At 56.5% G+C, this 17,168-nt stretch overlaps 1 protein-coding gene across 14 annotated transcripts in view; it reads right to left on the reverse strand.

Annotated features, from left to right (window-relative positions):
* The window catches only part of PAX2 (paired box 2), a 96,982-nt gene that overhangs the window by 78,672 nt on the left and 1,142 nt on the right, over positions 1–17,168 (reverse strand). For 8 of the 14 annotated variants that reach the window (XM_061358748.1, XM_061358752.1, XM_061358749.1 and 5 more), the window contains 3 exons: positions 6,028–6,138; positions 2,128–2,296; positions 716–913 (listed from right to left, as the gene is read on the reverse strand). In XM_061358748.1, coding sequence (XP_061214732.1) covers positions 716–913; positions 2,128–2,296; positions 6,028–6,138 — 478 coding nt within the window. Of the gene's footprint in view, positions 1–715; positions 914–2,127; positions 2,661–6,027; positions 6,139–17,168 lie in introns of those variants that run through there. The other 6 variants (XM_061358751.1, XM_061358743.1, XM_061358756.1 and 3 more) reach the window with 4 other exon arrangements.

Here is a 17,168-nt window from a genome sequence, read left to right on the forward strand (position 1 = left end):
TGCTGAATCGATTCTGCTGCTTCCTAGCGCGCTGCGAGGGCCGGGATCGGCCGGAGCCGCAGCACCGCAGGGAGCAGCGCTCCCCGCCGGGAGAAGGGGCCGCTGTGCCTGCCGAGCCGTTCCCTCGGGATAGAGATGAGGTGTGAAACGGGGCAGAGGGTGCAAGGAAAGCCTTCCCCCTCCAGCGCTCGGCGGCTCGGGGCTGTAGGCACGGCTTGGCAGCGGGTAAGGGCAGCTGCTCATTCAGAGCCCTGATACCGCGGCAAGGCTGGCGGTCACTGACCGCCCGAGAGGGGTGTTAAAAGGGACAGGGGAAAACCTGGCTCCACCACCCGTCACCCCGAACTGCCCCCCGGCCTTGCGGCACCGCCGGTTGTTCGGCGGGGAGATTACTGCTCCCGCAGCACTGCTTCCCGGCCCGGCCCGGGCTGGAGCCGCAAAGCCGCAGCCCTGCGGCAGGAGCAGCGAGCCCCTGGGTAGAACTGCTCCACAGCTGCCCGGGCCTGGGCTCGGGGCTCCTGGCGGGGCCAGGCAGCGCCCGGTAGGCCGGGGTTTGGCGTGCCGTGCCCAGCGCTCCCGCTGCGGGCCAGGGGCTGGAGCAGTCTGGATCTAACCTGGCCGAGGAAGGGTCGGGCTGTCTGCGCTGTTGACAGGGGGTTTATGGGGACGTAAAGAGGCATTTGGGCCGCGAGCAGGGCTGCGGGGTTGCCCTTACCTGTTTATGGAGGAGACACTGGGGACCGTGTCGTTGTCGCAGATGCCCTCGGCCAGTAACCTGTCCCGGATCTCCCAGGCGAACATTGTCGGGTTTTGTCTCTTGTACTCGGCGATTTTATCCACTACTTTGGGGGTCGCTACTTTGGGTTTGGACCCTCCGATCACGCCAGGCTTGATGCTCCCCGTCTCGTAATACCTGCACAAAGGACGGTCAGTGACCTGCCGTGCTCGGAACAGCCCCGCCGCCCCCTAGAACCCGGTTCCCGGCCGCCCCAAGGAGCGCCCCGCGGACCCCGGTCTGGCTCCCCACCTTGCCTTCGGCCCGCCGGAGCGCGGCGTCGGGCCGCGGCGGCTTGGGGGCCGCATAGCGCAGCTCAGCGGGGTGCCGGGCCTCCTGGGGTGAAGCTGGGGAGGTCCCTTCTCCTCTGCAGGGCTCGCTCCCGCTCTCCTTCCCCTCCACCCACCTTTTTTCTCCCTCTTTTTTTTCCCCTATGTGTGAGAAGCGAGGGGCGCTGGGCCGTTCGCTGCCTCTCCCTTCCCCCGCCTTACACGCACACACTCGTTTCAGGCCCGGGCATCGGGAAACAAAACAGAAACCCTCTCCCCGGTGCAGCTGGCCGGAGGCGAGGTCCGCTGACCGCGGGGACGGCCCGGGCGGCAGGGGAGGGAGCACAGGCAGTGCCGGGCTCACACCTCCTCCCCTGCCAAGCTTTCCCGTCTCGGGGCGCTGGCAGGGCTGTGAGTCGGGGGCACGGTTTATCCATCCCCAGCCCTCCTCGTGACCCTCGGCAGCGGGTGCCCATAGCGGGCAGCTGCAGCCCATCTATCCGTGTCCATCAGCTCTGCCCGCGGCTCTGGCCGGTCCTTGGCAGCCGCACGCAGCGCCCGGGGTTCTGCCGCCTGCTGACACGGCTCCGCATCCCGGCCGCAGGGCCCGGGCCGCCAGGCCCCCCCAGCCTGCTCTGCGGATATTTCACACCACATTTGGCGCCGATCGGTTACCGGGGTGTTTATTTATTTATTTGACCCGTTGTGTGTTTATTTACCCGTGTGTTTGCTAAGGCCGCTCGCGGATTGTTGCGAGTTGGGGATTTTGTTGTTATTGTAGATTTTTTTGTCTTTCTTTCGTTTTTTTTTCTCTCTCTTCCCCCCCCCTCCCCCGTCCTTTCTCTTTTCCGCCCTCCCGCCCACCCCTCGCAAATTGTCTGTCTTCCCAAGAGTTTCCAAACACAAACGGGGAGGGAGAAGCCCGTCCTTGGCGGCTGGAGGCGGGGGCCCTGCTCAGCCCCGGGCTCCAGCGGCGCGGAGGTGCTGGGGCCGCTCGGGAAGGGGAGGGAGGTCACAGCGGAGCGGGGAAGGGAAGCACCGTTGCCGTCCCAGGGGAGGAGAAGGAGCTGTCTCTGTCCTTACCTGCCCAGGATCTTGCTGACACAACCGTGGCTGACCCGCAGCTGCCTGGAAATGTCACAGGGTCGCACCCCCTGGTGAGCCAGCTCCACTATCCTTTGTCTCACCACGTCAGGTAGGGGCCTGCCGTTCACAAACACCCCCCCGAGCTGGTTCACACCCCCGTGCCCTGCTGGGGAAAGAGAAATAAAAAAAACACAACAACCCACGCACACCAGAAACACACCGTTAGTCGTGGGCTCTTCACCACTCATAACTGCAAAATCTCCAGTGACTACAGATGGATGGGGGTAATGGCAGGGGGTCGAAGGGGGGGAACAGGACATGGGGGAGAGAGAGAAGAAGAGAAATAGGAAGAAAGAGAGAAAGGAAGAGGAAAAAACAGGGAGAATAAGATACAGAGAATGAGAAAAAAAAAAAGATAACGAGAACAAGAAAGAGAGAAGGAAAGACATAAAGAGAAGGAAATGTAAAGAGAGAAGGCAAAGAAAAAAGAAGAAAGGAGAATGAGCAAGAGAGAAAGGGAAAGAAAAGAGGAAAGAGAAGGCAGGATGGATTTCACGAGTCGGGGACTGTCCGCCGAACGCAGCCTCCCTCCCTCCCTGGGCGGGAGAGCCCGTGCCCCTCTCGCGGCCCCCGATGGAGCGGCGGTTGCTTGGCCCGGAGCGGCGGGCGAGGGGGGTGAGCGACCCGGCGGCTCCTCTCGCAAGGGCTAGGGAGAGGTGCGCGCCCCAACTCCCGAGCTCGGCTGCTCGGCGGCGCAGGCGGCCCCGCCGCAGCCCCCTGCTCTCTGCTCCCGGGCTTTTCCTCTCTCCTTTCATTTTCTTTCACGATTTTCTATCACGCTGTCAATTAGAGTTACTGGCGAACCCCGCCCTCCCTCACCCCGCGGCATGTCCCCCATGCACCGCGTCCTCTCCCGTTATTTTGGGATGCGAGTTGAAGGGATTCAGAGAGAGAAAGGGAAAGAAATGTAGGGAGTGGGAGGGAGAGAGAAAATATTTTGTGTCCCGCGGCCGGTGTTCATTCACAAACAGACCCTCACCCTCCTCACCCAGCTTGCGAGCTTGAAAGGATAAATCCTCCGGTAAAAATAAATTATAATCCTAACAGACTCATGAGGGTCTGTCTTTTTTCTTTTTCTTTTTTTTTTTTTTTTCCCTCACACAAACCTAATTCAGAGAGAATTTAAAAAATGCTCCATTTTCCTCTGTTCCCACTTTCCAGGCAAAACCCCGCTTTCTCTCATCTAGAACTGCTATGATCGCCTTTTTCCGATCTGTCTTTCTCCATTTCGAGAAATGACTTGGGGGGGGGAAATAAGTGTGCACCTGCTCAGCGCGGGCAGGGGAACGGAGCGGCGGAATAAAGGGAAATACCTCCTGTGGGGGCTCGGCGGGACCACCACCGGGGCGGTCAGCGTAGGGAGGGGAGCAGTTCGCCCTGCCCGGGCGGGAGGGATACATGCATGGATGGATGGATGGATAGATGGATGGATGCTCGCTCGCAGGCGGTGCAGCTTCGCTAACACTGCTACCTGCGCGTCTCTGTCTCCAAAGAGCCAGCTGATATAGCTGTGGAGCGCACACTGTATTAAAGCTTTCTTTTCACACAACCCTAACCTCCTGCATCTTCCTCGTGAAGAGATCTTTGTTCGTTTTGCAGTTTGCTGAAAAATGATCTGTTTGTATTTTCGCTAAGTTTTTTTTTTCTGGTTTTTTTTTCTTCTTTATTTTTTTTTTCTCCCCTGCCTCTGACACTGACTTATTGGCTCTGAACTTAGTGGAAACTCTCATTGCCCTGCGATCGATCCAAGTCCTTTTCTCACAAATAGAGTTTTTTCCATCTCCCCCACCCCTGCAGTAGCACCTCCACATACACCCTCCCAGCTGCCTCTGCCGGGCTCCGGCTGCCTTCCGCGTCCTTTCCCCAGGAGCAGGGCTTATTCGCTGCACTCTTTTGTTAGTCTTTTTAAAAACATCTTTAGGGGTTCAGTGGGGAGGGGGCATATTTATCGTCCTGAAACCCGCAGGTGTATGTTGCCATGTGTTTTCTTCATTTGTTCAGAACCCCTTCTGCACATGTTGCCTCTAAAGTTACAGGACAGCAATTTCTTCGGCAACTCCATGATAAATAATTCAAGGCACCTTTTATAACTCGCATTACAAAGTATTAAAAGGCAACAGAGGCAAAAAAGATTAAAAATGAATAATTCACATTCTCGCAGCCCGGATATTTTTCACACGAGTTTGTTTTGCTCTGTCCCGTGGTTTTCTAAGGTTATTTCTATCGGAGCGGCCAGATATGTGTGTGTATTTATATGCCTGTGAGTGCCGATGGCTGTGCACACACACACCCTCTCCCGTACAGATGGTGTTCTGTGTGTGAGGAGCCCGTGCCTGCATATATTTTAATTGTTCACTAATATCTCAGCCTGTCGCTCTACAAATACACTTCATGGAACAAATCGAACGTTGATTTTGTTATTATTTTTTTTAATCGGAACCCAAAATTGTTCATGAATCTCACCGGAGTTTTATTTTGAAAGCAGCGGCAGTGAGAAGCCTCTCTCGGCTGCATGTTCCGATCGTACCGGAGGCAGAATTACTGCCATCGCGGCTGGAAGCGGGTCGCACCGCTGGAAACTAAAAATCATGTCTAATGCACGAAGCTGTTTTCTGGTAAAGGTCTTAGAAAATTAAACGCTGCGTTTTAAGCATTGTATCCTGGAAATCATTCATTTGGAAACAGGAAGACAGTTGCCTACACCCCCGTCTGGGGATCTGAGGATGGGTTTGTGTTTCTGCGCCTTCCTTCTCACGGCAAAAATCGGGATTTTTTAAACTTCCAGCATTTCCATTTTTCAGTTGGGTTTCCTGCAGCGGGCAGGACGTGTCCTCAAAAGTTTCGGTGTCAAAAGTTACAAATTGCTCTTAATTATTCATTTCCTGACTCGAGAAGCTCGCTCTCAATCTCGGCTTTCTATTTGTATTTTTTTTCTTTAATTTAAATCTCGGAAATATTTTCCCTCCTTGAGATGAAATTAAAATCCCTGGAAATTTCTTGTTACAGTCCCTGGCAAAGGCGTCTTTTCGCTTTCCTCGGTCCCCCTTTTAGAGAAAGGTTCTTTAAAGTGATAATATATCACGAATGCGCTTCCCTCTCTGCTAGGAATGCGTTTAAAATGCACAACGGGGATCTGGTAAATAAACCAGGGGGGACCGAGACTTCTTGGGAGCCTCCGAAACCATCAGATATCCCAGCCATAAAACTGTCCTATTTTTCCCGCAGTTCAGCCTTTCACCAAACCAAACCAGACCAAAGCACGGAACCGCCACCGACCAACCCGCCATTAATTTGAACCTGACGTCTCCCCTCTCTGTCACTGCATCCCGAAATCAAAGTGAACAGCACCGGATCGCGGAGTAACGGGGGGTACAGGGCCGCGCAGGGCTGCGGGAAGCCCTGGCCCGCTGAGCAGGGACAGCGACAGGGTCCGGCCCGGGTACTGACACGAGTCTGAATAAACTCGTGTTGGCTCAGGGGCGATGGGGAAAGTGCCGCTGCGGAGGAGAGGTCTGGTTCGGGGGGCTCCTCACACCCGCGACACGGGGAGAGCCGCAGGTAGCCCCCTGGGCCGGGATGGGCATCCCCGCTACGGCCCCTGCCCCGGCACGGCGAGGCACGGAGCGCTGCTCCCGGCCCGGGCTGACCAGCACCATCGCTTGGCCGGCGAATGCCCGTCCTGCCTTCTCTCTAAGCCGGGGTTCGGCCAGGGGAGGGGAGGTTGGCAGTGAAGGGATGGACCTGGAGGAGGATCAGGTGAGAAAGAATGGTTGGGGAAGGAAGAATGAAGGGATGAGAAAAGGATAGCAGCGGAAGGAGCCGGGCTCCAGTACTCACGGTGCATTGCTGAGAAGGGATCTGCCTTGCAGTGCATATCCATGGGGAGGCAAAGGAAGGGGAAGAAATCGGCTGAAGCCGCCGTGTCGCCTCTAAAACTCAACTTCAATACTTAGGGGAGAAAAAAAAAAACAAAACCAAAACCAAAACAAAACAAAACCCCAAACCAACCAACCAAACAACAACAAAAAAAACCAACAAAAACACACAAGGAGAGGAGAGGATGGGAGCGGTGGGGAGCTCTGGCCCCCCTGCCCGGCGGAGTGGGGCGCGAAGTACTTTCCGGGGTGCTTTGGGGCCGGGCGGCGGAGTCAGCAGAGTCCGTGGGAGCGGGGGGCTGGCGGCGCCGGGGGGCAGATGGGTGTCATGGCTGGGGGGGCCCGGAGCATCCCCGGCAGCGGGGAGGGGGTGCCGGGGCAAGGGCCGGCTGGCGGCCGAGCGGCAGAAGGCTCAGGAGGACGCGGCTCTCCCTCCTCCTCCCGGGGTCCGGGGCTAGTTCATTTAAGTTCAAAGCGGAGTAGCAATCCCCGGGAAAGCTTCGAGCGGCGGCGCGCCCCCTCCTCTCGGCCGGGCGGAGGATCCGGCGCCCGGCGGACTTTCGCTCGAGGTGGGAAGTGCTTGCGAGGAGCCGAGGCCGGAGACTGGAGCCTCCGCTCCCGGTGTGTGTCTCTCTAAAAGCCGCAGCGCCCTCAGCCCCCCGCCCGCCTCCCCGGAGATGGATGACTTGTCAGACAAAGGCAATAGATTCCGACACTCTCTGATTCGCCAGCGCGCCGAGCCGAGCGCGGCCAGGAGAGGAGAGGAGAGGGGAGAGGAGAGGGGAAAAGAGAAGAGAGGGGAGAGGAGGGCCGGGCCGGCTGCGCTCGGCGCGGGGGGGCGTCGCCTTCGGACCTGGCGGCGGGGGAGCCCCGGCACCGTGTCCCGAGCGCCCCGGGCCACGCGTGTCTGCTCGGCCCGTGAGAGAGGACCCGAGCCCCACTTTGTTGTCCTTTGTGGCTCTAGACCTTTAACTCCGGTGTTTAACACCCGCACACGCACACACCCGCGGCTCGCCAGTTTCATGTCCCTTCTCACGGCCCGCTCTTTTCTACGGATACTTGGGATGAAACGGGAGCGATACACACTAGGGCTTCGTGGTGTGCAGCTGGGGTGCGAGCCGGGCGGGAGAGAAAGGGAGTGAGGGGGGAGAGAGAAAACGGGGAGAGGGAAAGCAGGGAGAGCTCGAGAGGGAAAGACATACAAGAAAAAGAAAGGAAAATAAATGGAAGCTGGAGAGACCGAGAGAGAAAGAAAGAAAGAAAGAAAGAGAGAACGAGAGAGCTTTTCGCCTCTCTCTGGCCCGGTACCTTGGGCCCACTTCAGTCATGGCAAAGTTTCCCCTCGCACGCAGTTGAGGAAGTAACAGCGAATCCAACCTCCCTCTCTCCACATCTCTGCTGCTTTTTTTTTTACTCTTTTAATGCTAGATCGGGATTTTAAAATTATTTCACAAGTACGCCTACAGCTAAAATAGATGTGGCAGAGTAACAGAGAGCGTGGGAGCAGCGCCTTCAGGGGGTGATAACCGGGGGTAGAGATACGGGGCAGAAATTGTTCTGAGCTCAGATTTGGTTTTCGGACTGTTTACCATCACCTGGAATATACTTTCCTCTTCTCCTCTTTTCCTCCTTCCCCATCCCTCTGCCTATCTGTCACCAGCCCCTTTGTTTTGTAACTGGTTTAAGTGAAGAATCTCCGAGACATCTTTATGAAATATTTTCCACTGTCTCATAAATCATTCTGGCACTTCAGCTGATGTTTTATCTTTCTCTCCCCCCTCTCTCCTCTCTCTTTCCCTTGTGTGCAAAAAGGATGATTTGGAAGAACAAAAAATAATCCTTTTTGGTTTTGACGCTGCCGAGGGTTACATGTCACGAGGGGCAACGCTCAGCTCCCCGGGCACAGCCGAAATGCAAGCGCAGCCCCTGACAGCTCTCCACGCAGGGTAACTTTTCCACGGGAGTAGGGGCCCTCCGCCGCTGCCAGGAGCCGCGCTCGCTGCCGCCCAGGTGCAGAAGCCAGCTCGCCTCTCCTCGCTTCTCCACTTCTCGCCTCCCGCGGAACTCCCGCCGGACGCCAAGTTTGCGAGCGGCCGCGGGCAGCCCCGCCGCCGGGCCGGGTACCCCATCACCGCCGCCCGCAGATCGCCCACCGGTGTCCGCACCTGCGCCCGGCCGCCCGCTCTCTTATCAGCCGTGTCCCCCACCCCCCATTCCCCGCCAGCCCGGCGCAGGCCCCGCGCAGGGGCGGAGGGGCGGCCGGGCGCAGGTGCGGGGCGGTGGCGGCGCTCCCCACCGCGGACCCTAGATGGCGCCCTCCGGTCGGCTTGGCGGCGGCGGGCGCTCGGCGGCGGCGGGGCCCACGCGAGCCCCGGCCCCGCGCACGCACCTGCCGGCGGGGCCCGACGGCCGCTAGGTCCCGCAGCGGCACCGCTCCCTTGGCCGTTGACACGGCCGCCTCTCCGGTACCCCCCGTGCCTGGAAACCGCCCTTCACAACTGCCCTCCGCAGACCGGGGTCGGTCGCTCCTCGCCTTGCAGCGTTTCCCTGCCTCCCACCCCAGGCAGCCCCGATCGCCCCGCGCCTTCTGGATAGGGCTGAGACGAACGGCGACGGCAGAGTCCGGGCTGAGAGAGTTACAGCCCCATCAGTGCCCGGTGGAAAATGTATCTCCTGGCGCCGTACCTGCCTTCCCCAACCACCCCTACTTCCAGGCAACTTCCTCACTGCCTCCCGCCCTGGGCCCTCAGAAACACTCTGGAGTTCACTTTCTCTTCCGCAGAGATGCTCTGGGCCTTTATAAGTGTTGATTGCACGGCGAGCAGATAGAGCGGCGGGGAGAGCCGGCTGACCACAAATCCCCTCCCCAGAATGTGTGTTGCCGTAGTTTCCTCACTCCCTGTTGCGCTTTCCCTGTCTCGGTGAAGAAGAAAGCAGGAATGACAGACTCGAGAAATACACAACGGGAGCGCTCTGCAAGGCGAAGCTTGGGTCCCACGGCGCGGAGGGCACCAGTGAAAATGGGGAAGCCCCGAGCCTGGCAGAACAAGACCATTTTCTTGAGAAAGGGAGGGGGAAAAGGGAAGGAAAGGAAAAGGAAAGGAAGGAAAAGAAGAAAGGAATGGAAAGGAAAGGAAAATTAAATGAAAGGGAAAAGAAAATAAGGAAAAGGAAGGAAAAAGAAGGAAAGAGCTCCCCCCTCGCTGTCCCCTTCCCCCACGACACATACCACAGTATCACCTGGTGCCCCTTCCCACACCATACTTCCTGGAAGAATTGCTTTGTCAACATTTAAATCCACAGAACAATTTCTGTCTGCCCCGATTAGAAACACAGGCCTTGCCCCGCGGCCCCGGGCTGGTCCATGTGCCCAGCCCAACCGGGCGAGGCCGAGACCACGGGCCGAAACCTCCTCCCGCTGCCACGGCTCCACACGCAGCTCCCCAACCTTCCCCACTTCACCAGCCCTGGGTGCTTTTTTCCCTGTCCCACTTTAAACGACCCTCTCCTCTCCTTTCCTTTTCTTTCTCTTTTTCTTTCTTCTTTTCTTTTTTTTTTTCTCACTTTTTCGTTTTCCTTTCCTTTTTCTCTTTCTTTTTTTTCTCTCTCCTTTTATTTCTTATACTCTTTCTCAAAGAGGATCTGAGGATCTCCCCCTTCTCTCTAACCCAGCCTCCCTCCCTCAAGCTGGAAACATTTACACTTCAAAAGAGGCGGCCGCCTCTCTGCGGAAATTTCAAGAAAAATAAACTTTCGGGGGAGTTGCGGCGATAGCCATCTCTCGATCTGCTTCATTAGCCGGCTTTCTCCAGCTGATCAAGCCGAAATCTTCTCCATTGATCCCATTTCCCACCCCCGGCCCCAATACACATAACCGCGAGGTTCCCGAGGTGTGCTTGGTTCTCCCGCACCTCGCCGGGCTCGCCATGTCTCCCGGGCGCTGGCCAAACAACCGCTGCTGGCGGCAGCCGCCTGCTCCCCTCGGCTGCCCGCCGGGAAGGGAGCCCGGGGACTGTGCTGTCTGCGATCGTCCTCGGCTACAGAGCTAGGACTTGCATCCACGTTGGCTCCCAGTTTCCTATGGGTTGTCTGTCTCTGGGGGCGCTGGGAACCAGTTAAAGAAGACCTGCGGCGTGCTGCGGGGCCAGAAGTTTTGGGGTTATATTTGTGTTTTGTATAACAACACATCGAGAAGCCACTACCTCCTCTTCTCGCACACCGCCGCTCTTTTTCCCCTTGCCAAGCGGGCGAGCGCTCGCAGCCTACATGTTGGTAGTTTGGAAGGGGTTTAGACCTGCTCTTAATACTCCCCAGCACCATATTTATAGGGTAAATCTGCGCTGACCTTCTATATGTATTTTGCTGACCTGCGACAACTAATTTAACCTCGCCTGGGAAAGTCGGAGGCGAAATCCATGGTTGTAAAGAGATAAATAAACAAACAAAATCTCCCTAAACCAAGCCCAGGGATGTGAGCATTTAAGGGAAGGAGTCAGCGTATGTGTGAAAGGGGTCTGCGAGGAAAGGCGCACTCTTTGATAAAACCTTCCCGAGCAACTTTGTCTGAGTACGTCCCACTGCCTCTCCCTAGGGAGAATCCAGGGGAGAAAGGGGTGTCCAGACCAGGATCACTCCTTGGCTGTAGGGATTCCGAGGTCTGATCTTCCCAGAGGGAAGAGGGCTGTAGGGCAGGGCCGAGGTGCGGGGCAGCAGTGTGAAAATGAGGGAGCGGGGTCAAAACTGCCTGGGCCGGGAAGGGCGAGGGGAAGCAGACAGGGCCTCTCCACCGCTCGCTGCTCCCCCAGCCGCTCTGCCCAGGAAACCCGGGATTGCTCTTGGTGGCCGAGTTTAACAAATAAACACAAAGTTAGGTTTTAAACGAGCAATTAATAAGAAAGAGAGCGCGAAAAGAATAGAAGACCCCCATCCTTCCCCTCCCCCTGTGTCTCCGAGCCCCTCTCCCCCTTTCTCTCCCCCTCTAAGCACCTCTGGTCACGTTGGAGGATGAGTTTTTGGAGAGCTTCTGGTACAATATGGAGCACCACGGGCTGCAATTTCACACTCCACAGCACATTCCCCCTAAAGCTACTTTCTTTTTTTCCCATCTAAGACCCCCTCATGTCTCCCCCTCTCTCTTTCTCTCGCTCTTTTGTGAGCCATGGGTGGGTTGCATGTCTGGGGGACGCCGGGGCCGTGAGGAGGCCGACGGACAGGCCCTGCCAGCGGGGCGGGGGCCGTGTGCGCCGGGGGGGCCGCGCTCCCCCCTGCCCTGCCTGCTGCTGGCTTTTCCCTTCTCTGCATTTGTTTGCCCTGAATGGTAATAGCCCACGTGTGCTGCTCTTTATTCAGTCACCGACACTTTAACCTCTCCTCTTTACAAGAGAGCGTTTGCCACAAAAACGAGACAAGCCGGAGACCTTTTGCAGCCTCATTGAGGGGAAGGAAAAAAAAAATGGAGGGAAAAAAAGAAAAGAAGAAGAAAGAGCGGGGAAAAGCCAACAATGTGAAGAGACACTTCTGCAACAAAGCCGCCTCTTAGCGCACCGGGCCGGACGGCGCTGGGCCGAGCCTCCAGGCCCCCCGGCCACAGGCACACGGGGACGGGGACGGGCACAGCCTGGCGCAGGCCGCCCGAGCTCCCTTCCTGCCCGGGCAAGGCAAGGGGCAGCGGGCACTGGGCTACCGGTGCCAGGCAGGGCCGCGGTCCACCCCTGCCCCTGGGCCGGGGAGCCTTCTCTGCAAGCGGAGACCCGGACTTGGCTCCCAGGGAGCCGGTATCGCCCGCTCGCCGCAAAACCCCCGCCACGTCTCTGTCCTTTTGTATGTCCTCTGGCCGCCAGGCCCCTCCGCGCCTTTGCCTGCTCATTGCTTTGCCCCGGAGCGGTGGAGTCGGGGATGGGGGGTGGTGAGGGCAAGGGGGACCATGCTGCTGCTCCTTGGGAGCAGAGGAGCTGCCCCAGATGTGAACCCTCCTGCCCCTCCCGTGCTGTGAGGCTGTGGCACTGGCGAGGCCCAGCTGCCTCTGCCTTTTGCCCTGGGCTGCTGCTGGTGTAGAGCCCCCCCCACCTTCTGCTGCCTCCTCCCCCTACACTGAAGATGTCTGGGTTTCTTTGCCCTACTCTAATTTCTCCATAAAACTCCCGATGAGTGAATTAGACGCTTATTAAAGTCTCCTTTTAATCAGCAGTAGTGGGAGACCCTCACTCCCTCCCTTCCTCTCTCTGCCCGTCCAAGGTTAGTTTGCCTCCAGGCGATTTGCAAATGTTAGGATTTACAGTTATCACACGCAAAAAACATTTATATAACCCCTAACTATAATACACCCATAAAAACGGGGAGGGAGCGAAAACTGCTGCGGATCAGCGAAAAACCCTATGGCTTGCCCATTACAGTCCCCGGAAAGGGTAATTCCAGCAGTCAAAGGGGCAAAGTGTGGTAATGACTGCCTCGGATTCGCATCTCCAAAACCTATCTCACAAAGGGACCTGCAGGGAGAGGGGCGGCCGCTGCGCTCCGCTCCCTTCGCACGGCCGGAGGGGGAAGTTGGGAGAGACTTCTCAAAAGCATTAGAAAGTGGTAGACACGCCTCGAGTCTCACTTATTCTTCTTTCGCTCTTTTTATCTTGCTTTTCCTCTTGCTTTTTCTCTTGCTTTTTCTCTTGCTTTCTCTCTTTCGTCTCCTCCCCTTTCACTCCTTCCTTCCTTCCTCCCTTCCTTCTTTCCCTCCCTTCCTTCCTCCCTTCCTTCTTTCCCTCCCTTCCTTCCTCTCTTCCTGTCTTCCTTCCTTCCTCTCTTCCTGTCTTCCTTCCTTCCTCTCTTCCTGTCTTCCTTGCTTCCTCGCTTCCCTCCCTCCTTCCTTTCTCCTTTCCTTTCCTTCCCGTTCCTTTCCTTTCTTTTCCCTCTCTCCAACTTTCTTCCTTTCCCTCTCCCTTTCCCGTCTTATCTTTCATCCCAGCCAAGCTGAGCCCGGACAATTTCCATACACACACGAATCCACCTCCCCAGAGCAAGTTGCCGCGGTCGCGTTTCTGACAGCGTTCCCCAAGGCCCGGTGAGAGCCCAGCCTCTGCCCCTCTTGCCCCTGCCACGGCCGGTTCTTCGGGCCGGGGGTGTGCCCCGGGAGCCGGGTCGGGAAGGCAGGCTCGTTTCCACAGCTAAACAAAGGATGGAAACGCACCAACAAAGGATCCGGCGCGGCCCCTTCTCCCGGAGCGAGAGCCGCAGGTGAGGGCCGGGGCTTGCCCGGCCGGGAGGGGGGGCCGGCTTGGGAGGAACTACTTGAGGCGGGGAGGGGGGGCCTGTATGCGGGGCTGCAGGAGGAACAGGTCTTAAGTTGGTGGAGAAACTTCCTCCCTCCTCCCCTCTTTCTGAGGAAGCTGGAAAACCGGCGGTTTCAGTTCTCTCTTCGCAGGTCCCCTCTGCAGAAGGGGGCTCATTCATTTCCTTCCCTGGCTGGGAGCCGCGAAAGCCCAAGTTCGGCGCCTAATTAGAAAGAGTGGCAGGAAGAGTCATTCCTCTTTAACATCAGCAGTTAATGGCCTCGGAGTTTAGTGCATCTGAGGAGGAAGACGCAGGGGGAGAGGCAGGGGGATGGAGCTTGTGGGGAAACGGACGGGCTGACAGAAGGGGGGGTCTTTTAAGCATGGTGGAGGATCAGAAGGAGAGATTAAAGGAAGGACGGAAAGGGAGAATTTTGACTTAAAAAGAGGATCTCTAAGGTGGAGGGGGCGGGGAAGGATTGCACTGTGAGCCGACACCACATTTCCCCTCCGGTTGCCTTGGTTGCCTCAGCCTGGAGGGTTCGGAGAGGAGCGTAATCGGGGAGCAACTGCAAGGGTCAGCGGCAGGCAGCAGAGGAGGGATGAGCGGAGCCGGGATAGAGGGATGGAGGGAGGGATGGAAGGAAGGAGGGAGCTCTTCCGAGCCGCGGAGCACTTTTCCTGGCTGCCTGTCTCACCTTCTCCTCTCTCGCACCTCAGTCCCTTCCCTCCTTCCCTCCTTCTCTCCTCTCTGAGGTTTGCAAACCCAGCGTCACCAATCAATACGACCCCCGGCACTGTGGGTGCGTGTGTGTGTGCGTGTGCGTGCGTGTGTGGGAGCGTGTTTGTTGATCCTGACCTGCTGGACTTCAATAATCTGCCGCTTCCGACTCCCTCCCAGCCTGTAAGTTCAGAATTACAACCTTCTACATCTATGCAAACTTTTATTTGTCGGAGAATGCCTTTCTCTGCGAGAAAGAGGAATTGTCACCATGTGATCGGCTAATTTCTGACACGCGGGGCTATACCCCTCCCCCAGCGTGGGGAAAAAATATCTCCCGTTGATCTCTTTGAACTGTGCACAATCCATAACTTTGGCAATGTGTATGTACAGTGTTATTTCTGCAAGGCAGTTTTCCAGGGTTAGGGGAGGTGGTTGCATTCTGCTAAATGGATCCTTTGTGGTGAGTGCAGATTTATGCCCAGTTTTGATTTATAATTAAATTAGCTTCTAATTTGCAATATGTGTGTCTGTGTTTAAAATGTATCTAATCTGTGAAATTGAGGACGGGGGCACTTTAAATTAAAATCTACCTTTCGCCTCAAGGGTTTATTTATGAAGGGATAGCCGGGAGGGCAGCGTGCAGCAGGAAAGCGGGGCTGTAATTTCCATTAGGAAATGTCAATCAATCCTTCTCAATACATCAATTAATAAATCCGATTGGTGCTGCAGGCTTCTCCCCCCGGGCACTCGTTTTGGCCGGATGGGGAAGTGTGAAGGGAAAGCAAACTTTGGCAGGGAAGTCCCCGCTGGCAGCTCCCGGCCCGCCCCCCCCCCCTCCCCCCTTCCCTCCTCCTCCGGCCCTGCTCTGGGCTCCGGGACCGGCTCCAGCCTCGGCGCTGGGGGCGGCAGGCGAAGCCGGCGGGACTCTCCCCGTCGGCTCTCGGGCTCTGGCAGAGGTAAATTAACACAACCTGGTGAGATACGGTCGTGCCAGAGGCACGGCGCGGCGGTGGTGGTGCGCACACGCGGTTAGAGCCGGGCCTGGGACCTCCCGTCTTAGCTGATTTATATTTAGGCTTCACTCTAAACGACACCTCCCTCTCCACACTCCATCCCGCCCCATGCAGCTCTAACCCGGGCAGGAACTATCATGGGTTTGTTCGGTTGTTTTCTAGGGAACCGCAGCACCCAGCTTTCATTTTTCACAATTAAAAGGGGGCCGGGGTGGGGAGACTCCTCCAGCCTGACAGCTCCTCCTGGCTCTCTGCTGCTGGCGAGCGCCCTGCACCTGCAGACCAGCGGGAACTGGGGGGAAAAGGGGATTTCTTTATTACTATTTTTTGTAGTTCTTAACGGGAAAATACAGGGATTCCGTAGTCTCCCTCTAATTTAGCAATGCCACCGATTCTCCTTCGTTCTTACTGCTTGTTCAGACGAACACCAGCACGGCGGGTAGGCGCTGGTCGGGGAAACCCGGGGCCGGCGACGGGACAAGGTGGCACCGGGGTCCTCCCATTGGGTCTCTCTGCCCTTAGAGCTTCCCAGAGTCAGAAAAACCCGACAAACAAAACTAAATCAAGGTGTCGCCTCCCTGCCTTCTGAAACCCCGAGCGACGTAGAAAAGACGCTTGGAGGGAGGGAGAGCATCTTCAAACTGCTCCGTAGCCATCATCATCACCATCATCAAGCCTGTCCGCTTGATTTAAACCCAGCACGAGAGGGAACACGCTGTCACTGAACGCTGTTTCCTCAGCCTCTTCTTCCTCCCCCCCCCCCCCCCCCCAGCCACACGGGTTTTACTCTCGGATCTGCGGCTGCAGCTGGCGGTTTGGGCGGCTCGGCACAAGCGCCTTGTGCGTGTCTGAGCGAGTGGGGCAGCGCTGGACAAACACGGCGCTGCGAGTGGGGCACGGGCTGCCGGGGCTTGAGGGCCCAACTTCGGGAGGAACCAAGTGAAAAGAAGAGAGATTGAGAGTCTCCCAGGCAGCTTGATCCCATTAGCTCCGTCCTTGGGTTGCATATTTATACGGTCTAGGAGGTGAACAGATGGACTATCAATTTAATTCCATCTTCAACACCATCAGAGATTGATTTTCTACTCGCTTTTAATTTTGCCATAATTAATTAGATCATTACAACTGTTTTCTATTGATCTCCCTATTTAAACCTCAGATGCAAAGGGACTTCGGCAGATCCTTTAAAAACACAGAAGGGAAAAGGAACAGAGGGGGTTGCAAACTTTGTGATGGGTTGTTTTTCAGTTTCGACTTAGAAGATTTTTGGTGCAGAACAGCGAAAAAAAGCCGCTGTGGCCTTTTCTTTTAGGAAGCCTTTTCGGTTGCCTTTATATTTTCCCCTTATGCTTTGCTGAATCTTTGTAATATATATGTATAATATACAGCATATATAATAGTTTTAATTGATTCGATGATGAAAATATATGCTCGCACGTATACGTGTGTATATGCACATATATATGCACACACACACACACACACACAACGTATTTAATATTAAGATTTACGGAGGTGGTGCACACTCATTTATATATGGGGAATGTATCGACAGAAAAGAGAGGTGTTTTTCTGAGGGGCGGGTGTTTTCACTTGACTCCCCTGTGTGTCCCTATTTGTGCACCTCAATCACCTCCAGATCGGGAATATTTCTCCCTGTTACTCCGCCAGAGCTGACAAAGGAAAACCAGAGCTGCAAGCCCGGTGCCCAGCGCCGCCGGAGCCTTTATTTCCAAGCCTCCCCTTCAGCAAGCGCTTGGCAGCAGCACCGCTCTGTGCTGACACTCGGCGAGGCTTGCATTTTAAGTCTCCATGTGCGTTTTGTCTCCCGAAATCCCCAAATTAAAAGCTCCGTTTCTATACGTAATTTGAGAGAACCAAACCGCGTAATTGTGCTTTTATACCGCGAGCGGCAGCGCCGCGGAAAACCAAACCTGTCCTCTCCGGCGGGGTTCGTTTGAAGCTTTGTTTGCAAATCATAAAATTGACGACGGGGAGAGGGGGTCGACCCGGAGCCCCGTCCGCCGTCCGGGCAGGGCTGGGGGCGCAGAGCCACTGGTGCGGCCCCGGCCCCGCCGACACCGGCCAGGCGCGGGCTGCCAGAGAG

The sequence above is a fragment of the Neopsephotus bourkii genome, unplaced genomic scaffold, assembly GCF_033783945.1.
Source record: "Neopsephotus bourkii isolate Nb327-2 ecotype Australia unplaced genomic scaffold, CSIRO-AGI_Nbou_v1 NB_951, whole genome shotgun sequence".
Classification (NCBI taxonomy): Eukaryota; Metazoa; Chordata; class Aves; order Psittaciformes; family Psittacidae; genus Neopsephotus; species Neopsephotus bourkii.